The sequence below is a fragment of the Oncorhynchus keta genome, unplaced genomic scaffold (genome assembly GCF_023373465.1).
Source record: "Oncorhynchus keta strain PuntledgeMale-10-30-2019 unplaced genomic scaffold, Oket_V2 Un_contig_3321_pilon_pilon, whole genome shotgun sequence".
Taxonomy (NCBI): Eukaryota; Metazoa; Chordata; class Actinopteri; order Salmoniformes; family Salmonidae; genus Oncorhynchus; species Oncorhynchus keta.
In genome coordinates this window covers 57,780-80,000 of record NW_026287194.1, presented here as the reverse complement: position 1 = coordinate 80,000, position 22,221 = coordinate 57,780, and the positions used below count along the sequence as shown (strand labels likewise).

Sequence of the window (22,221 nt, the reverse complement as noted above, 5' to 3'; positions counted from 1 at the left end):
CTGATGTTGTCTGTATAATGACCAATGAGAAGGAGAGACACTGATGTTGTCTGTATAATGACCAATGAGAAGGAGAGACACTGATGTTGTCTGTATAATGACCAATGAGAAGGAGAGACACTGATGTTGTCTGTATAATGACCAATGAGAAGGAGAGACACTGATGTTGTCTGTATAATGACCAATGAGAAGGAGAGACACTGATGTTGTCTGTATAATGACCAATGAGAAGGAGAGACACTGATGTTGTCTGTATAATAGACCAATGAGAAGGAGAGACACTATCATGTTGTCTGTATAATAGACCAATGAGAAGGAGAGACACTATCATGTTGTCTGTATAATAGACCAATGAGAAGGAGAGACACTATCATGTTGTCTGTATAATAGACCAATGAGAAGGAGAGACACTATCATGTTGTCTGTATAATAGACCAATGAGAAGGAGAGACACTGATGTTGTCTGTATAATAGACCAATGAGAAGGAGAGACACTATCATGTTGTCTGTATAATAGACCAATGAGAAGGAGAGACACTATCATGTTGTCTGTATAATAGACCAATGAGAAGGAGAGACACTATCATGTTGTCTGTATAATAGACCAATGAGAAGGAGAGACACTATCATGTTGTCTGTATAATAGACCAATGAGAAGGAGAGACACTATCATGTTGTCTGTATAATAGACCAATGAGAAGGAGAGACACTATCATGTTGTCTGTATAATAGACCAATGAGAAGGAGAGACACTGATGTTGTCCTTATAATAGACCAATGAGAAGGAGAGACACTGATGTTGTCCTTATAATAGACCAATGAGAAGGAGAGACACTGATGTTGTCTGTATAATAGACCAATGAGAAGGAGAGACAATGATGTTGTCTGTATAATAGACCAATGAGAAGGAGAGACACTATCATGTTGTCTGTATAATAGACCAATGAGGAGGAGAGACACTGATGTTGTCCTTATAATAGACCAATGAGAAGGAGAGACACTGATGTTGTCCTTATAATAGACCAATGAGAAGGAGAGACACTGATGTTGTCTGTATAATAGACCAATGAGAAGGAGAGACACTGATGTTGTCCTTATAATAGACCAATGAGAAGGAGAGACACTATCATGTTGTCCGTATAATAGACCAATGAGAAGGAGAGACACTGATGTTGTCTGTATAATAGACCAATGAGAAGGAGAGACACTGTTGTTGTCTGTATAATAGACCAATGAGAAGGAGAGACACTGATGTTGTCCTTATAATAGACCAATGAGAAGGAGAGACACTGTTGTCTGTATAATAGACCAATGAGAAGGAGAGACACTATCATGTTGTCTGTATAATAGACCAATGAGAAGGAGAGACACTATAATGTTGTCCTTATAATAGACCAATGAGAAGGAGAGACACTGTTGTCTGTATAATAGACCAATGAGAAGGAGAGACACTATCATGTTGTCTGTATAATAGACCAATGAGAAGGAGAGACACTATAATGTTGTCTGTATAATAGACCAATGAGAAGGAGAGACACTATCATGTTGTCTGTATAATAGACCAATGAGAAGGAGAGACACTATAATGTTGTCTGTATAATAGACCAATGAGAAGGAGAGACACTATCATGTTGTCTGTATAATAGACCAATGAGAAGGAGAGACACTATAATGTTGTCTGTATAATAGACCAATGAGAAGGAGAGACACTATAATGTTGTCTGTATAATAGACCAATGAGAAGGAGAGACACTATCATGTTGTCTGTATAATAGACCAATGAGAAGGAGAGACACTATAATGTTGTCTGTATAATAGACCAATGAGAAGGAGAGACACTATCATGTTGTCTGTATAATAGACCAATGAGAAGGAGAGACACTATAATGTTGTCTGTATAATAGACCAATGAGAAGGAGAGACACTATAATGTTGTCTGTATAATAGACCAATGAGAAGGAGAGACACTATCATGTTGTCTGTATAATAGACCAATGAGAAGGAGAGACACTATCATGTTGTCTGTATAATAGACCAATGAGAAGGAGAGACACTATCATGTTGTCTGTATAATAGACCAATGAGAAGGAGAGACACTATCATGTTGTCTGTATAATAGACCAATGAGAAGGAGAGACACTATAATGTTGTCTGTATAATAGACCAATGAGAAGGAGAGACACTATCATGTTGTCTGTATAATAGACCAATGAGAAGGAGAGACACTATCATGTTGTCTGTATAATAGACCAATGAGAAGGAGAGACACTATCATGTTGTCTGTATAATAGACCAATGAGAAGGAGAGACACTATAATGTTGTCTGTATAATAGACCAATGAGAAGGAGAGACACTATCATGTTGTCTGTATAATAGACCAATGAGAAGGAGAGACACTATCATGTTGTCTGTATAATAGACCAATGAGAAGGAGAGACACTATCATGTTGTCTGTATAATAGACCAATGAGAAGGAGAGACACTGATGTTGTCCTTATAATAGACCAATGAGAAGGAGAGACACTGTTGTCCGTATAATAGACCAATGAGAATAATATAATAATATAATATATGCCATTTAGCTGACGCTTTTATCCAAAGCGACTTACAGTCATGTGTGCATACATTCTACGTATGGGTGGTCCCGGGAATCGAACCCACTACCCTGGCGTTACAAGCGCCATGCTCTACCAACTGAGCCACAGAAGGAGAGACACTGATGTTGTCTGTATAATAGACCAATGAGAAGGAGAGACACTGATGTTGTCCACTATTCCTAAAGTGATGATTTGATTGGATTAGTCATGATTTATGCTAATAATATAACTCCATCACTGTTAGCTAAAATAGACTGTTCAATGCATGTTAAAATGAGAGATGGCTGCCATTTTCTTTATTGGCTGTAAACCAACCGTGCCAAAACTGCGTTGTTGCTTAAGGGGCTTGTAAGTAAGCATTTCACTGTAAGGTGAAATTGTATTCGGCAAATAAAATTTGCTTTGATTTCACAGAGCCTTCAGAAAGTGTTCACACGCCCCTTGACGTTTTCCACATTTATTTGTTACAGACTGAATTTAAAATGGATTCAATGCAGATTTGTTGTTACTGAGCTACACACAGTACCACATAATATCAAAGTGGAATTATGTTAGTTTTAACATTTTTTTTTAATGAAAGGCTGATGTCTTTGAGTCAGTAAGTATTCAACACCTTTGTTATGGCAAGCCTAAAGTTCAGGAGTATAGATTTGTTTGAAAAAGTCACGTTATAAGCTTCATGGACTTACTCTGTGTGCAGTAATAGTGTTTAACATAATGTATTTTAAATGACTACCTCATCTCTGTACCCCACACATACAATTATCTGTAAGGTCCCTCAGTTGAACAGTGAATTTCAAATACAGATTCAACCACAAAGACCAGGGAGGTTTTTCCAATGCCTCGTAAAGAAGGGCACCTACACTCTGGATGTATCAATACACCCAGTCACTACAAAGATACAGACGTCCTTCCTAACTCAGTTGCCAGAGAGGAAGGAAACCGCTCAGGGATTTCAACATGAGGCCAATGGTGATTTTAAACCAGTTACAGAGTTTGATGACTGTGATAGGAGAAGACTGAGGATGGATCAACAACATTGTAGTTACTCCATAATGCTAACCTAACTGACAGAGTTTGATGACTGTGATAGGAGAAGACTGAGGATGGATCAACAACATTGTAGTTACTCCATAATGCTAACCTAACTGACAGAGTTTGATGACTGTGATAGGAGAAGACTGAGGATGGATCAACAACATTGTAGTTACTCCATAATACTAACCTAACTGACAGAGTTTGATGACTGTGATAGGAGAAGACTGAGGATGGATCAACAACATTGTAGTTACTCCATAATACTAACCTAAATGCCAGAATGAAAAAGGAAGCCTGAACAGAATAAATAAATACCAACAAGGAATTAAAGTAATACACCAAAACATGTGGCAGAGCAATTCACTTTCTGTCCTGAATACAAGGTGTTATGTTGGGGAGAATCCAATACATTACTGAGTACCACTCTCCATGTTTACATGCATAGTGGTGGCTGCATCATGTTATGGGTATGCTTGTAATCGTTAAGGACTGGTGAGTTTTTCAGGATAAAAAATAAACCGAATGGAGCTAAGGACAGGCAACATCCTAGAGGGGAAACCTGGTTCAGTCTGCTTTTCCACCAGACACTGGGAGATGAATTCACCTTTCAGCAGGACAATAACCTAGAACACATCTACATTGGGAGAGGAATTCACCTTTCAGCAGGACAATAACCTAGAACACATCAACACTGGGAGATGAATTCACCTTTCAGCAGGACAATAACCTAGAACACATCTACACTGGGAGATGAATTCACCTTTCAGCAGGACAATAACCTAGAACACATCTACACTGGGAGATGAATTCACCTTTCAGCAGGACAATAACCTAGAACACATCTACACTGGGAGATTAATTCACCTTTCAGTAGGACAATTACCTAGAACACATCTACACTGGGAGATGAATTCACCTTTCAGCAGGACAATAACCTTAAAACACAAGACCACATCTACACTGGGAGATGAATTCACCTTTCAGTAGGACAATAACCTTAAAACATATCTACATTTGGAGATGAATTCACCTTTCAGCAGGACAATAACCTTAAAACACAAGGCCAAATCTACACTGGAGTTGCTTACCAAGAAGACAGTGAATGTTCCTGAGTGGCAGAGTTACAGATTTGACTTAAATCTACTTGAAAATCTATGGCAAAACCAATTTGACAGAGAGCTTGAAGAATATTTGAAAAGAATAATGTGTCCCACAATCCAGGTGTGATAAAAGCTCTTAGAGATTTACCCAGAAAGACTCACAGCTCAGAACGTTTAGCTTAAAATGCTAATGAACTATTTCTTAACATTATTAGCACAGCAATGCGTACAAATCAAGTCGGCCTCCGGACAATGAGAGAAAGTTAAAAACCAGTAGAACATGAGAGAAATAGACTACTGGTTTCAATGGTATATGTCTTTTATAAAACAATAGACTACTGGTTTCAATGGTATATGTCTATAAAACAATAGACTACTGGTTTCAATGGTATATGTCTGTATAAAACAATAGACTACTGGTTTCAATGGTATATGTCTTTATAAAACAATAGACTACTGGTTTCAATGGTATATGTCTGTATAAAACAATAGACTACTGGTTTCAATGGTATATGTATGTATAAAACAATAGACTACTGGTCTCAATGGTATATGTCTGTATAAAACAATAGACTACTGGTTTCAATGGTATATGTATGTATAAAACAATAGACTACTGGTTTCAATGGTATATGTCTGTATAAAACAATAGACTACTGGTTTCAATGGTATATGTCTGTATAAAAAATAGACTACTGGTTTCAATGGTATATGTCTATAAAACAATAGACTACTGGTTTCAATGGTATATGTATGTATAAAACAATAGACTACTGGTTTCAATGGTATATGTATGTATAAAACAATAGACTACTGGTCTCAATGGTATATGTCTGTATAAAACAATAGACTACTGGTTTCATTTTCAGTTTGCATCTCTGTTCATGTACCTTGGTTGGAATGCAAAAATTAGCAGCAGAAACAATAACAAAGCTAACTCCCCGCCCCTGTTTTGGTAAAAGCTAAGAGGGATAGATAGGGCTGGAGAAATGTGACCACTCTCAAATTTATAGACCGAGCTATGGATGCAAAGGACTGACCATCCCTGATATAAAAATTATAGTTTCAACCATGTTATGAGACTATGTTTACATTTACTTTGTTTACAAACATTGGAAGTAAAACAAGCTGATATTGTGGGTTCTGATTGGTAGGACAGTTGAACTAAACTCACGAGGCATTTACAAGTTAGCGTCTTCTGAATCAATGGGCACATATTAATTTACGTTATATATTATTATATATATTGTGTATATATATATATATATATTATATATATACTTTATGTTTTGGACATACTGGTTACCCCCTTGTTTAAATACATTATTATATATATATATATATATATATATATATATATATATATATATATATATATATATATATATATTATATTATAATACATATTTCAATAAAGTACAATGTTATCACATGTTGATGTTCATGACCGTTGTCTCTCCTCCTGTGTGTGACGTTCTCTACCAGACTCTGATAGTGAGAGTCCTGCACCAGGCTGGTCGTGTGACCAAAGCAGCCTACAACCTGACCAAGGGCCACGGGCTCCTCACCTGGATTCTGCAGCTGCTGGAGAGGAGGTGAGAAGTACTGTCTGGATTTCGTCTTTACTATTTAAACCATCTAGCCAGACATTCTGGTTCTGAATTTATTTATTTTAAACAACAATAACAAAAAAGTTGCCTTCACCAGGAAGCCCTGATGACCAGTGACCAGAGGTGGGGGAGGGGTCAGTGTGCTCTGGGGGGGTCAGTGTGCTCTGGGGGGTCAGTGTGCTCTGGGGGTGGTCAGTGTGCTCCAGGGTGGGGTGGGGGGTCAGTGTGCTCTGGGGGAGGGGTCAGTGTGCTCTGGGGGGTCAGTGTGCTCTGGGGGGTCAGTGTGCTCCAGGGTGGGGTGGGGGGTCAGTGTGCTCTGGGGGAGGGGTCAGTGTGCTCTGGGGGAGGGGTCAGTGTGCTCTGGGGGAGGGGTCAGTGTGCTCCAGGGTGCTCTGGGGGGTCAGTGTGCTCTGGGGGATCAGTGTGCTCCAGGGTGGGGTGAGGGGGTCAGTGTGCTCTGGGGGGTCAGTGTGCTCTGGGGGAGGGGTCAGTGTGCTCTGGGGGAGGGGTCAGTGTGATCCAGGGTGGGGTGGGGGGTCAGTGTGCTCTGGGGTGGGGGTCAGTGTGCTCTGGGGGGATCAGTGTGCTCCAGGGTGGGGTGGGGGGTCAGTGTGCTCTGGGGGGATCAGTGTGCTCCGGGGTGGGGTGGGGAGTCAGTGTGCTCTGGGGGGATCAGTGTGCTCCGGGGTGGGGGAGTCAGTGTGCTCTCGGGGGAGGGGGGGATCAGTGTGCTCTGGTGGGGGTCAGTGTGCTCCAGGGTGGGGTGGGGGGTCAGTGTGCTCGGGGGGTCAGTGTGCTCCAGGGTGGGGAGTCAGTGTGCTCTCGGGGAGGGGGGATCAGTGTGCTCTGGTGGGGGTCAGTGTGCTCCAGGGTGGGGTGGGGGGTCAGTATGCTCTGGGGGGTCAGTGTGCTCCAGGGTGGGGTGGGGGGTCAGTGTGCTCTGGGGGATCAGTGTGCTCTGGGGGGGGGATCAGTGTGCTCCGGGGTGGGGTGGGGGAGTCAGTGTGCTCGGGGAGGGTGGTGGTCAGTGTGCTCTGGGGGGATGGTGGTCAGTGTGCTGAGGGGGAGGGGAGGGCATCATTAGAGAAGACTCAAACAGAGTTAAAATAGTACCAGGACTGCTGTAGAGTCAAACCCCTCTTCTCTCCTCCAGACATGTAGACCAGGGTCTGCTGAGTGCTGTGGTGGAGCTGCTCCATGTGCTGTGGTTCACCAACCTGGGACAGAAGGAGACCCGTGGTGAGGGCCTCCTCTTCCTCATCCTCTTCCTCCGCGGCCAATGAGGACAAACCCCAGGGACACAGCACTCCAAAGGTTCTCCCTCTACCCCTCATCAGCCAGTTCCTGTGTGTGGCCACCACCATCATCAGACATCTGAGGTAGAGGACCCCTGAACTACATTATGATGGTCTGCTTAGTAAAGCAAAATGTAGTTAAAAGACACCGTTGTGAGTAGGGTGGAAAGTCAACACCCGCCACCTGCCAAATGGGGGTATATTTTGGCATTGCCGGGTAAGGATGTCTATTTCACCTGCCACACAGCATTTGGGAACACTTTTTAATTTTTTTTTACCACCAATCGAAAAGCCCAATTGTAGAAGTTGGTTGAGTTGACCTGAAAGGATACCAAAGTGTGACTTTTTGTCTTGTTATTTCTTGTCTAGTTACATCGTTTTGTTAACATACTTTGTTGTTTTTCAATATACGTTTGCTGCAACTGTCTACTGGTAGCGCAGACATGGAGATGATCTCTGACAGACACTGAGTGTCTTTACCACGGTAATGGCCCGCCCCTTAAAGGGGCAGCAGAACATTATTACCACGGTAATGGCCCGCCCCTTAAAGGGGCAGCAGAACATTATTACCACGGTAATGGCCCGCCCCTTAAAGGGGCAGCAGACCATTATTACCACGGTAATGGCCCGCCCCTTAAAGGGGCAGCAGAATATTTTTACCACGGTAATGGCCCGCCCCTTAAAGGGGCAGCAGAACATTTTTACCACGGTAATGGCCCACCCCTTAAAGGGGCAGCAGACCATTATTACCACGGTAATGGCCCGCCCCTTAAAGGGGCAGCAGAATATTTTTACCACGGTAATGGCCCGCCCCTTAAAGGGGCAGCAGAATATTTTTACCACGGTAATGGCCCGCCCCTTAAAGGGGCAGCAGAATATTTTTACCACGGTAATGGCCCGCCCCTTAAAGGGGCAGCAGACCATTATTACCACGGTAATGGCCTGCCCCTTAAAGGGGCAGCAGACCATTTTTACCACGGTAATGGCCCGCCCCTTAAAGGGGCAGCAGAACATTATTACCACGGTAATGGCCCGCCCCTTAAAGGGGCAGCAGAACATTTTTGTCTCACCTCATGACTAAACTATTTTGGGGGGTAAATTGTGTTCGATTGAGCATGGAAAAGTTAAAAAACTTGTTATTAATCAACTTTTAGTTATTTCTTATCCTTAAAACACTCAAATAATTCCATTATTGCTCCTACATTATATCAATGGATGTACTCCTTGTAATACAATTATGCGTCAGAGCCCTGAACAAATAATAAAAATAATAATAAAAATAATAATAATAATAATAATAATAAATATTCCGTATGACTCAGCATTTTGTGGCAGGGCAGGCTCTTGGTTGATTCTGAATGTTCAGTTAAACAACTGTTTATCTGTTTTTACTTTTTACTATTGTATCTAAATGATTTATTTGAACATACATTGATTGAAAGATTTGGGTCACAAAAAAGGAAATTGAATTGAGCGAAATATCCACATTACTTCTTAATTGTAATTACATTCCTACCCCACACATACAATTATCTGCAAGGCCCCTCCAATCGAGCAGTGAATTTCAAATACAGATTCAGCCTCCTGAAGGGAAAAGAGGTGTTGTCTTCACGACTGTGTTGGTTGGTGTGTGTGGATCATGATAGCTCCTTAGTGATGTCGACACTGAGGAGCTCTTGACCCGCTCCAATACAGTCCTGTCGATGTGAATGGGGGTTTGCGTGGCCTTGCGTTTCCTTCAGTCCACAATCAGCTCTTCTGTCTTGCTGACGTTAAGGGAGAGGTTGTTGTGCTGGCACAACACTGTCAAGTCTCTGACCTCCTCCTCCCTACAGGCTGTCTCGTCGTCGGTGATCAGGCATACCACCATTGTGTCGTCAGCAAACTTAATGATGGTGTTGGAGTCCTATGTGGCAACGCAGTCATGGGTGAACAAGGAGTACAAGAGGGGACTAAGCATGCACCCCTGAGGGGCTCCTTTGTTGAGGGTCAGCATGGCGGCCGTGTTGTTGCCTACCCTCACCACCTCGGGGCGGCCCGTCAGGAAGTTCAGGATCCAGTTGCAGAGGGAGGTGTCTAGTCCCATGGTCCTTAGCTTAGTGATGTCTATGGCGTTGAATTCGGAGCTGTCGTCAATGAAAAGCATCCTCACGTAGGTGTTCCTCTTGTCCAGGTGGGAAAGGGCAGTGTGGAGGTCAATAGAGATTGCATCATCTGTGGATCTGTTGGGGAGGTATGCCAATTGGACTGGGTCCAGGGTGTCTGGGATGATGGCTACAGATGTGAGTGCTACAGGGCGATAGTCATTTAGACAGGTTACCTTGCCATTCTTGGGTACAGGGACATATTGGTCGTCTTGAAACACGTTGATATTACGGAGTTGAAAATGTCAGTGAAGACACTTGCCAGCTGGTCAGCGTATGCTCTGAGTGGGCGTCCTGGTGATCTGTTTGGCCTTCAGACCTTGTGAATGTTAACCTGTTTTAAAAGGCCTTTCTCCATATTGGCTATGGAAAAAATAAAACATTATATTCAAATAAAGTAGAATAATAACACACACATAATTGTACCTCTGTACATTTGTGTTTTTTTTTTGGGGGTGGGGGGAAGTAACGGCAGTAAGCATCACACAGTCGTCTGGAACAGCTGGTGTTCTCATGCATGGTTCGAGGCGAGCATAGAAGGCATTTAGCTCAACTGGTAGGTTTGTCTCACTTTCCTTTTATAATCCGTGATAGTTTACGCGCCCTGCCACATCCGACAAGCGTCATAGCCAGCGTTGTCGGATTCAAATCTTTGTCCTGTATTGACGCTTTACCTGTTTGATGGCTCGTTGGAGGACGTAGCGCGATTTCTTATAAGAGTCCAGATTAGTGTTTCCGCTCTCCTTCTTTATTGAGCTGCTACTTCCTGTTTGAGTTTTTACTGGTAAGACGGAATCAGGAGGATAGAGTTATGGTCAGATTTGCCGAATGGAGGGCGAGCGAGCTTTACATGTGTTTCTATGTGTGGAGTAAAGGTGATTTTTTTTAGAGTTTTGTCGCCTCTAGTTGCACAGGTGACGTGCTGGTAGAAAAGAGGTAAATCAGATTTCAGTTTCCCTGCATTACAAACACCGGCCACTAGGGGCGCCGCTTCTGGATGAGCATTTTCTTGTTTGCTTATGGCCTTATACAGCTGGTTGAGTCTGGTCTTAGTGCCAACATCAGTTTATGGTGGTAAATAGACCGCTACAAGAATATAGATGATAAACTCTCTTGGTAAATAGTGGTCTACATTTAAGATGAGTAAAACAAAACACAGAAGAGCACATAAAACGATAGCTATCCATTCCAGCGCCATTCCTATACTGCTCTCCAGAGTCTCTAGGGCTGAGCTCCTGACTGCAGCATCGTGGGACAGCTCTGTTACCTCTCCTCTCTCCTCCTCTCATACCCCTCTTCTCCAGACTGCTGAAGGCAGGTCAGCTGAGTCTCTAGCTCTGAGCTTCTGACTGCAGCATCGTGGGACAGCTCTGTTACCTCTCCTCTCTCCTCCTCTCATACCCCTCTTTTCCAGACTGCTGAAGGCAGGTCAGCTGAGTCTCTAGCGCTGAGCTTCTGACTGCAGCATCGTGGGACAGCTCTGTTACCTCTCCTCTCTCCTCCTCTCATACCCCTCTTCTCCAGACTGCTGAAGGCAGGTCAGCTGAGTCTCTAGCGCTGAGCTTCTGACTGCAGCAGCGTGGGACAGCTCTGTTACCTCTCCTCTCTCCTCCTCTCATACCCCTCTTCTCTTCTCCAGGCTGGTGAAGGCAGGTCAGCTGAGTCTCTAGCGCTGAGCTTCTGACTGCAGCAGCGTGGGACAGCTCTGTTACCTCTCCTCTCTCCTCCTCTCATACCCCTCTTCTCTTCTCCAGGCTGGTGAAGGCAGGTCAGCTGAGCCTGTATCTCCAGACTCTGAGCTCCATCCTGCAACATTGTGGAACAGCTCTGGGGATCCACGGGGAGGCTGGCTGGCTGACCTTACGACCCCAGGCTCTTTCCTCCCAAGACGCCCTCGCCCTCCTCCACCGCTGGAGCACGCTGACCCACAATGCACCGCTCCTCAGCCAGCTGCAGACTGTGGCGGAGAAACACAAAGTCAAGGAGCTGCTGGGTGAGTGATTACTGGATATGTCCTGCTGCTGCTAGAATCTCTGCTGCCTCATGATGTGGCTTCTCTCTCTGAATTACCTGCGTTGACAAAATGTTTAGGAGCTGTAGTTTATTAAAAACACCTCATGATGTGGCTTCTCTCTCTGGGGAGATCTAATGGGTGGTCAACCATCCTCCAGGAGATCTAATGGGTGGTCAACCATCCTCCAGGAGAGATCTAATGGGTGGTCAACCATCCTCCAGGAGAAATCTAATGGGTGGTCAACCATCCTCCAGGAGATCTAATGGGTGGTCAACCATCCTCCAGGAGATCTAATGGATGGTCAACCATCCTCCAGGAGAGATCTAATGGGTGGTCAACCATCCTCCAGGAGATCTAATGGGTGGTCAACCATCCTCCAGGAGATCTAATGGGTGGTCAACCATCCTCCAGGAGATCTAATGGGTGGTCAACCATCCTCCAGGAGAGATCTAATGGGTGGTCAACCATCCTCCAGGAGATCTAATGGGTGGTCAACCATCCTCCAGGAGAGATCTAATGGGTGGTCAACCATCCTCCAGGAGATCTAATGGGTGGTCAACCATCCTCCAGGAGAGATCTAATGGGTGGTCAACCATCCTCCAGGAGATCTAATGGGTGGTCAACCATCCTCCAGGAGAGATCGAATGGGTGGTCAACCATCCTCCAGGAGATCTAATGGGTGGTCAACCATCCTCCAGGAGAGATCTAATGGGTGGTCAACCATCCTCCAGGAGAGATCTAATGGGTGGTCAACCATCCTCCAGGAGATCTAATGGGTGGTCAACCATCCTCCAGGAGATCTAATGGGTGGTCAACCATCCTCCAGGAGAGATCTAATGGGTGGTCAACCATCCTCCAGGAGATCTAATGGGTGGTCAACCATCCTCCAGGAGATCTAATGGGTGGTCAACCATCCTCCAGGAGAGATCTCATGGGTGGTCAACCATCCTCCAGGAGAGATCTAATGGGTGGTCAACCATCCTCCATGAGAGATCTAATGGGTGGTCAACCATCCTCCAGGAGAGATCTAATGGGTGGTCAACCATCCTCCAGGAGATCTAATGGGTGGTCAACCATCCTCCAGGAGATCTAATGGGTGGTCAACCATCCTCCAGGAGATCTCATGGGTGGTCAACCATCCTCCATGAGAGATCTCATGGGTGGTCAACCATCCTCCAGGAGAGATCTAATGGGTGGTCAACCATCCTCCAGGAGATCTAATGGGTGGTCAACCATCCTCCAGGAGATCTAATGGGTGGTCAACCATCCTCCAGGAGATCTAATGGGTGGTCAACCATCCTCCAGGAGAGATCTAATGGGTGGTCACCCATCCTCCAGGAGATCTAATGGGTGGTCAACCATCCTCCAGGAGATCTAATGGGTGGTCAACCATCCTCCAGGAGATCTAATGGGTGGTCAACCATCCTCCATGAGAGATCTAATGGGTGGTCAACCATCCTCCATGAGAGATCTCATGGGTGGTCAACCATCCTCCAGGAGAGATCTAATGGGTGGTCAACCATCCTCCATGAGAGATCTAATGGGTGGTCAACCATCCTCCAGGAGATCTAATGGGTGGTCACCCATCCTCCATGAGAGAGCTCATGGGTGGTCAACCATCCTCCATGAGAGATCTCATGGGTGGTCAACCATCCTCCATGAGAGATCTAATGGGTGATCAACCATCCTCCATGAGAGAGCTAATGGGTGGTCAACCATTCTCCATGAGATCTAATGGGTGATCAACCATCCTCCAGGAGATCTAATGGGTGGTCAACCATCCTCCAGGAGATCTAATGGGTGGTCAACCATCCTCCAGGAGAGCTCATGGGTGGTCAGGTTGAATTTTTATTCCCCCTCTAACAAACCACAACCTTGATAAACTGCCTCCGTTTGAGCAGGTCTGGATCGAATGTCTGCACACCCAGCAGCTCTGCAGCCTGAGGGCTGACCGTGTGTGTTTTATACAGTAGTCTAACAGGTATTAGCAGCTCTCCAGACTGAGGGCTGACCGTGTGTGTTTTATACAGTAGTCTAACAGGTATTAGCAGCTCTCCAGACTGACCGTGTGTGTTTTATACAGTAGTCTAACAGGTATTAGCAGCTCTCCAGACTGAGGGCTGACCGTGTGTGTTTTATACAGTAGTCTAACAGGTATTAGCAGCTCTCCAGGCTGAGGGCTGACCGTGTGTGTTTTATACAGTAGTCTAACAGGTATTAGCAGCTCTCCAGACTGAGGGCTGACCGTGTGTGTTTTATACAGTAGTCTAACAGGTATTAGCAGCTCTCCAGACTGAGGGCTGACCGTGTGTGTTTTATACAGTAGTCTAACAGGTATTAGCAGCTCTCCAGACTGACCGTGTGTGTTTTATACAGTAGTCTAACAGGTATTAGCAGCTCTCCAGCCTGAGGGCTGACCGTGTGTGTTTTATACAGTAGTCTAACAGGTATTAGCAGCTCTCCAGACTGAGGGCTGACTGTGTGTGTTTTATACAGTAGTCTAACAGGTATTAGCAGCTCTCCAGACTGAGGGCTGACCGTGTGTGTTTTATACAGTAGTCTAACAGGTATTAGCAGCTCTCCAGACTGACTGTGTGTGTTTTATACAGTAGTCTAACAGGTATTAGCAGCTCTCCAGACTGAGGGCTGACCGTGTGTGTTTTATACAGTAGTCTAACAGGTATTAGCAGCTCTCCAGGCTGAGGGCTGACCGTGTGTGTTTTATACAGTAGTCTAACAGGTATTAGCAGCTCTCCAGCCTGAGGGCTGACCGTGTGTGTTTTATACAGTAGTCTAACAGGTATTAGCAGCTCTCCAGACTGAGGGCTGACCGTGTGTGTTTTATACAGTAGTCTAACAGGTATTAGCAGCTCTCCAGACTGAGGGCTGACCGTGTGTGTTTTATACAGTAGTCTAACAGGTATTAGCAGCTCTCCAGACTGACCGTGTGTGTTTTATACAGTAGTCTAACAGGTATTAGCAGCTCTCCAGACTGAGGGCTGACTGTGTGTGTTTTATACAGTAGTCTAACAGGTATTAGCAGATCTCCAGGCTGAGGGCTGACCGTGTGTGTTTTATACAGTAGTCTAACAGGTATTAGCAGCTCTCCAGCCTGAGGGCTGACCGTGTGTGTTTTATACAGTAGTCTAACAGGTATTAGCAGCTCTCCAGCCTGAGGGCTGACCGCGTGTGTTTTATACAGTAGTCTAACAGGTATTAGCAGCTCTCCAGACTGACTGTGTGTGTTTTATACAGTAGTCTAACAGGTATTAGCAGCTCTCCAGCCTGAGGGCTGACCGCGTGTGTTTTATACAGTAGTCTAACAGGTATTAGCAGCTCTCCAGACTGACTGTGTGTGTTTTATACAGTAGTCTAACAGGTATTAGCAGCTCTCCAGCCTGAGGGCTGACCGCGTGTGTTTTATACAGTAGTCTAACAGGTATTAGCAGCTCTCCAGCCTGAGGGCTGACCGCGTGTGTTTTATACAGTAGTCTAACAGGTATTAGCAGCTCTCCAGACTGACTGTGTGTGTTTTATACAGTAGTCTAACAGGTATTAGCAGCTCTCCAGCCTGAGGGCTGACCGCGTGTGTTTTATACAGTAGTCTAACAGGTATTAGCAGCTCTCCAGACTGAGGGCTGACCGCGTGTGTTTTATACAGTAGTCTAACAGGTATTAGCAGCTCTCCAGGCTGAGGGCTGACCGTGTGTGTTTTATACAGTAGTCTAACAGGTATTAGCAGCTCTCCAGGCTGACCGTGTGTGTTTTATACAGTAGTCTAACAGGTATTAGCAGCTCTCCAGACTGAGGGCTGACCGTGTGTGTTTTATACAGTAGTCTAACAGGTATTAGCAGCTCTCCAGACTGAGGGCTGACCGTGTGTGTTTTATACAGTAGTCTAACAGGTATTAGCAGCTCTCCAGACTGAGGGCTGACCGTGTGTGTTTTATACAGTAGTCTAACAGGTATTAGCAGCTCTGCAGCCTGAGGGCTGACCGTGTGTGTTTTTATACAGTAGTCTAACAGGTATTAGCAGCTCTCCAGACTGACCGTGTGTGTTTTATACAGTAGTCTAACAGGTATTAGCAGCTCTCCAGACTGAGGGCTGACCGCGTGTGTTTTATACAGTAGTCTAACAGGTATTAGCAGCTCTCCAGCCTGAGGGCTGACCGTGTGTGTTTTATACAGTAGTCTAACAGGTATTAGCAGCTCTCCAGACTGAGGGCTGACTGTGTGTGTTTTATACAGTAGTCTAACAGGTATTAGCAGCTCTCCAGACTGAGGGCTGACCGTGTGTGTTTTATACAGTAGTCTAACAGGTATTAGCAGCTCTCCAGACTGACTGTGTGTGTTTTATACAGTAGTCTAACAGGTATTAGCAGCTCTCCAGACTGACTGTGTGTGTTTTATACAGTAGTCTAACAGGTATTAGCAGCTCTCCAGACTGAGGGCTGACTGTGTGTGTTTTATACAGTAGTCTAACAGGTATTAGCAGCTCTCCAGACTGATTGTGTGTGTTTTATACAGTAGTCTAACAGGTATTCTACTATGTGGTGGTTTAGTGCCTTGCTCAATGACAGGAGATGGTACATGGGATCAGAGAGCAGCCTCCCTGTGTTGATACCACATTACACTGACTTTTCTTTTTACAGTGCCCTCCCCCTGTAATTATTGGGACAGTGACCCATTTCTGTTGTTTTGGCTCTGTACTCCAGCACTTTGGACTTGAAATGTCATACCCGCAAGACATGCTAACCTCTCACCATTACAATAACAGGGGGAGGTTAGCATTTATGATCATACCCCCAAGACATGCTAACCTCTCATCATTACAATAACAGGAGAGGTTAGCATTTTATATCATACCCCCAAGACATGCTAACCTCTCACCAAAGTGCTGGAGTACAGAGCCAAAACAACAACGGTGTCACTGTCCCAATAGTTACAGAGGGCGCCCTATGTACGTGGAGACACCACCAATTGTTGGTCATGGAAAGTTGGTTAAATGTCATGGAAAAGTCATGAAATTCCACCTGTCAAAAATGTGTATGAACCTTGCCTTGACAAATCTCTGTATTGGTTTTAGCTTGGCATTATTCACCCCTCGTCCTCGTCTATGACAGCAGAATCAACGTGTCTGTTTGTGTTTCTGTACGTCCTCAGGGTCGGGCAGGGAGAAAGGCCGAGGGAGAAGCTCCTCTGTCCAGGCCCAGGCCCGTTCTCACTCCCGACCAAAGGAACAGGAGGAGGAACGAGAGGTAGAGAGACGAGAGGAGGAGAAGACTCTGTTGGAGAAGTGTATTCCTCACCTCAGGAATATCTTTACCCACTGGGAGCCTGTCTCTCTTGCCTGTCCCCCCTCTTCCCCCGCCAGCCCACCTCCCTCCTCTGACGCCCATACTCTCACCTCCACCCCCCTGGCTAACACCACAGCCCATCTTCTCACCAGGTGGTTCCTGAACTCTTTGGTAGAGGGAGCCTCCACCTACGAGGACAAAGGGACAGTCCACTTCCTTCGCTGGTTCCAGAAGACTGTCCTGTCTCATAGATTCATAGTGGACCTGGTGCTGGCTGACCCTGCTGTGAGAGTGGACCTGCTCCGTCTATATCACCAGGCCTGTGAGCCCCAGCCCCAGGCCCAGCCCCAGACCCAGATCTCTTCCAGGGTAGAACACGTCCAGCTGTTCACCAACATTATGATCCAGCTCCTGGAGTCCAGAGGCTGCACTGAGAGTGACCTGCACAGGGCCGTGCTCACAGCATGCTCCCTAGGAACAACATGTGATGACCAGACCACAAAGGGTAAGAAGAGATGACCGATTCAGATAAACTTTATCTTCAATATTTATTGTATCGTAACAGGGGAGATTGCAGTGATTTGTAAAAAAAAAAAAAAAACATCAGATATAGCTACAAATTCCCAGGAAAAAAAGAGTTTTACATTGAACCTAGTTGCGTCTCTTGCGTTGCTTGGAAACGGAAGGAAATGACACGTCTGATACGTCGTTGTTGTTGTGGTTGTTGTTGTGGTTGTTGTTGTGGTTAATAATAATAATAATTGTTGTTGTTGTTGTTGTTTATCTTGATCTCCTCCTTCAGAAGGTCTGATGTTACTGTCTCTGTACATCCATGAGATGTGGAGCGGAGCGAAGAGCCCAGAGCTGTTCCTGAACCATGTCAGGTTGGCGAATGAGATCCAGGGCTCTATAGGAACCAAGGACCAGAAGAAGAAGTCCAAACGACGTTCCCAGACACACACAGAACACCTCAGGACCATCTGTAGTGACCTCCTCTCAGGACTGCAGTCTACTGTTGCACCATAGGGGTTAAATAGCTGTGGCATTACATTACACCCTATTGAGTATGCTATTTCTTAACCAGGGCCCGTGGTCTCTGGTCAAAAAGTAGTGAACTACACTGAGTATACAAAACATTAAGAACACCTGCTCTTTCCATGACACGATCCCTTATTGATGTCATCTGTTAAATCCACTTCAATCAGTGTAGACGAAGAGGAGGAGACAGGTTAAATCAGTGTAGACGAAGAGGAGGAGACAGGTTAAAGAAGCATTGTGTATGTGTGCAATTGAGGGTGAATGGGCAAGACAAAAGATTTAAGTGCCTTTGAACGGGGTATGGTAGTAGGTGCCAGGTGCACCGGTTTGTGTTAAGAACTGCAACGCTGCTGGGTTTTTTTCATGCTCAACAGTTTCCCGTGTTGTATCAAGAACGGTCCACTACCCAAAAAGACATCCAGCCAACTGGACAACTGTGGGGAGCATTGGAGTCAACATGGGCCAGCATCCCTGTGGAACACTTTAAACACCTTGTAGAGTCAACATGGGGCCAGCATCCCTGTGGAACGCTTTAAACACCTTGTAGAGTCAACATGGGGCCAGCATCCCTGTGGAACGCTTTAAACACCTTGTAGAGTCAACATGGGCCAGCATCCCTGTGGAACGCTTTAAACACCTTGTAGAGTCAACATGGGGCCAGCATCCCTGTGGAACGCTTTAGGCACCTTGTAGAGTCAACATGGGCCAGCATCCCTGTGGAACGCTTTAGACACCTTGTAGACTCAACATGGGCCAGCATCCCTGTGGAACGCTTTAGAAACCTTGTAGAGTCCATGTCCCTGATGAATTGAGGCTGTTCTGGGGGCAAGGGGGGTAGAAACTCTATGTTAGGAAGGTGTTCCTAATGTTTGCTATACTCTGTGTGTGTGTGTGTGTGTGTGTGTGTGTGTGTGTGTGTGTGTGTGTGTGTGTGTGTGTGTGTGTGTGTACTGGGAATAGAGAACAGTTCCATACAGTAGATTCAGAGTTGAGACAAGTGTGCACAACTCACAACTTTTGTGCAAATCATCAATTTACGTCTAGTGAGAGGATATTTTCTGAGAATCTCAAGTCAGGATACAGTATGCATACTTGTTTAATCATAAAATGGAAGCCTCCGTTATTTTGCATCTAAATTTTCTAAAAGAAGTTGTGTGTTTTGTATGTAAATCATTAATTTCAATTTATAAACATTTTATAAAATGTTGTAAAACTATTTTGGTGTCGTCTTGTATTTGAATAGAAACATGGAAATCCCACTTTGTAACCAGGCCACTACATTGCAGGTAAGTCGATGTTCCACACAGAAATGCTCCATCAGACCACAGCAGTGGTCTTCCAAATGCCATATCCTGGCAGTGTGTCCTTAAGTGAGGCACTTAACCCCTAAAAATTGCTCTTTGGGCTCTGCACTTGCTGCCTTGTGCTCCCAGTGTGTGTGTGTGTGTGTGTGTGTGTGTGTGTGTGTGTGTGTGTGTGTGTGTGTGTGTGTGTGTGTGTGTGTGTGTGTGTGTGTGTGTGTGTGTGTGTGTGTGTGTGTGTGTGTGTGTGTGTGTGTCTTTCAGAGGGGTTTGGGGATCAAGCAGAAAACATATAAAGTATTCTCCATCAAGCAAAAACATATCAAGTATTCTCCATCAAGCAGAAAACATATCAAGTATTCTCCATCAAGCAGAAAACATATCAAGTTTTCTCCATCAAGCAGAAAACATATCAAGTTTTCTCCATCAAGCAGAAAACATATCAAGTATTCTCCATCAAGCAGAAAACATATCAAGTATTCTCCATCAAGCAGAAAACATATCAAGTATTCTCCATCAAGCAGAAAACATAAAGTTTTCTCCATCAAGCAGAAAACATATCAAGTATTCTCCATCAAGCAGAAGTGGATCTAGGGTTCCTCCATGATTTCTTGGCCGTTTTGGAACTATGAGCTCTGCACAGAAAAAAATACAATACATTTGCATTAAACAGATGCAAGTGGGAAACTTTTGTTTTTCTCATCAGCGAGTCCGAACGATTTATCTTTTTATCAGCCTTTCAGATTCAAAGCCTCATAAATACTCATCTGTCTGTAAACATGACCTGAAATACGTTGTATTCAGGCTGTATGAGACTGAAAGGAGCGACTTACTTGGGTAGACTGACTGAACGGGACATGAAAGTCAAAATGACAAACAGGGATCCCACAAAAGCAGCGAGACTGATCCAGAATACGATCACTATCAAGTCTGAAGGAGGGAAAAGAGGGACAATCTTAGTGTCGCTGCAGGTCTTTGTTCCAAAAGGCATCCTATTCCCTATATAGTGCACTACTTTAGACCAGGGCTGGCACCCTATTCCCTATATAGTGCACTATTTTAGACCAGGGCTGGCACCCTATTCCCTATATAGTACACTACTTTTTGACCTGTATAGTGCACAACTTATGGGCCCGGTATAAAGTAGTGCACTATATAGGGAATAGGGTGCCATTTGGGATACACAGAGATGATGGTAAAGGAAGCCTTTTCAATACTCACACTTGTTATATTTCAGTTTGCTCTCGTCCACTGGTATTGGGTCTAGGTAATCGTAGTAATATTCCCACTCGTATCTCCATGAATCCTGTGAGGAGTTAGTGGAGTTTATCATTCTCATGGTCAGTCGTGTAGGAATGCCTTTTCCTCTTGTGCTCTCCCTCTCCCCCTCTCTGTCTCTCTCCTGCCCTGTTGCTCTCTCTCTCTCTCTCTCCTGCCTTCTCTCCTTCCCTGTCTCTCCTGCCCTGTCTCTCTCTCTCTCTCTCTCCTGCCTTCTCTCCTTCCCTGTCTCTCCTGCCCTGTCTCTCTCTCTCCTGCCCTGTCTCTCTCTCTCTCCTGCCCTTTTGCTCTCTCTCTCCTGCCTTCTCTCCTGCCCTGTCTCTCTCTCCTGCCTTCTCTCCTTCCCTGTCTCTCTCCTGCCCTGTCTCTCTCTCTCTCCCTGCCCTGTCTCGCTCTCTCTCTCCTGCCCTGTCTCGCTCTCTCTCTCCTGCCCTGTCTCGCTCTCTCTCTCCTGCCCTGTCTCTCTCTCCTGCCTTCTCTCCTTCCCTGTCTCTCTCCTGCCCTGTTGCTCTCTCTCTCCTGCCCTGTCGCTCTCTCTCCTGCCCTGTCTCTCCTTCCCTGTCTCTCTCCTGCCCTGTCGCTCTCTCTCTCCTGCCCTGTCGCTCTCTCTCTCCTGCCCTCTCCTTCCCCGTCTCTCTCTCTCGCCCAGTTTCTCGGACTGTCTCTCTTTCTCTCTCCCGCCCTGTCTGTCTCTCTCTCAAACCGAGATGATGATAAAACAACTTTTTTAAATAAAGGACTTATGTATAGATCTCAATTTTTCATAAAAAGTAAAAATATGGGTGGGTCATAGAAATACAATGTACCGTAGTTGATGTGTCACGTAATTTTCTAATTTCCTTTGTACAGCTTTCTTGTGTTGTTGTCGGCTGCCCTTGTAATCCACATCGATCTTTATGATTAGTATAATTGAGTTACAATAAATTATCATCACCATTCTCAATTTGTGATAAACTCTTGAGTATTGTTCTGATTCACATCTGTGGGGTGTCTTTGCAGCAATCCTGTCCTGGCCTCTTCTGGTCTCTCGCGAGAAATTGGTTATGCGTTCCAATGTGTTTTTCCCTCGTAAACGTTTTGGCCACAGAACAATGCACCAGATATTTAATCGGATGTATAAATGTGAAGCATCCGGTAAGCTTTTCCACTCACTACCAAATATGGTGATGAGCGGAAGCCCAGTGGGAGATGGAGCGAAATGAATTTATGCCCGAAAATCTGCTAATTTTCTCATCGATGAAACATTTGATCTCCATACAGTTTTCTGTTTCATAAAGGAAGATATATAACATAGTGGACTGCGTGTTGTAGACTTTACCCTTTGCCAAAGTTATTTTTTTTTTAATGGCGTTGTTTAATTAAGAGTGCAGGTGCGAATTGAGTTATTGCACACGCGCACCTAAAGTAGGCGTTCCCTAACGGAAATATGCAAATATGTGCTAGAACGCGCCAATAGGATCTCCGCTCTGACCACATCCTTGCTTGGCTCTGCCATTGGTTCCCGTTGG

General features: G+C 45.0%; 2 protein-coding genes across 3 annotated transcripts in view; one reads left to right on the top strand and one right to left on the bottom strand.

Annotated features, from left to right (window-relative positions):
* The window catches only part of LOC118376534 (nucleolar pre-ribosomal-associated protein 1-like), a 79,821-nt gene extending 60,491 nt beyond the window's left edge, over positions 1-19,330 (top strand). Inside the window, 6 exon segments of the mRNA XM_052508021.1 lie at positions 6,222-6,331; positions 7,500-7,590; positions 7,592-7,725; positions 11,540-11,778; positions 16,963-17,601; positions 17,899-19,330. Of these exon segments, the coding sequence (XP_052363981.1) occupies positions 6,222-6,331; positions 7,500-7,590; positions 7,592-7,725; positions 11,540-11,778; positions 16,963-17,601; positions 17,899-18,122 (1,437 nt within the window). The 3' untranslated portion in view covers positions 18,123-19,330.
* Positions 19,331-19,824: 494 nt separating this feature from the next.
* On the bottom strand, positions 19,825-21,755 carry LOC127923864 (melanocortin-2 receptor accessory protein-like). Of its 2 annotated transcripts, XM_052508017.1 has the most exons (4): positions 21,648-21,755; positions 20,657-20,741; positions 20,269-20,365; positions 19,829-20,070 (listed from the first exon to the last, which is right to left on the bottom strand). In XM_052508017.1, the coding sequence occupies exons 1-4, from the start codon at positions 21,648-21,650 to the stop codon at positions 20,010-20,012; spliced, it is 246 nt and encodes an 81-aa protein (XP_052363977.1). In that variant the 5' UTR covers positions 21,651-21,755; the 3' UTR covers positions 19,829-20,009. The 2 variants fall into 2 exon arrangements, with proteins under 2 accessions (XP_052363976.1, XP_052363977.1); XM_052508016.1 differs by lacking the exon at positions 21,648-21,755 and having other exon boundaries at positions 19,825-20,070; positions 20,657-20,822.
* Between the last annotated feature and the right edge of the window lie 466 nt (positions 21,756-22,221).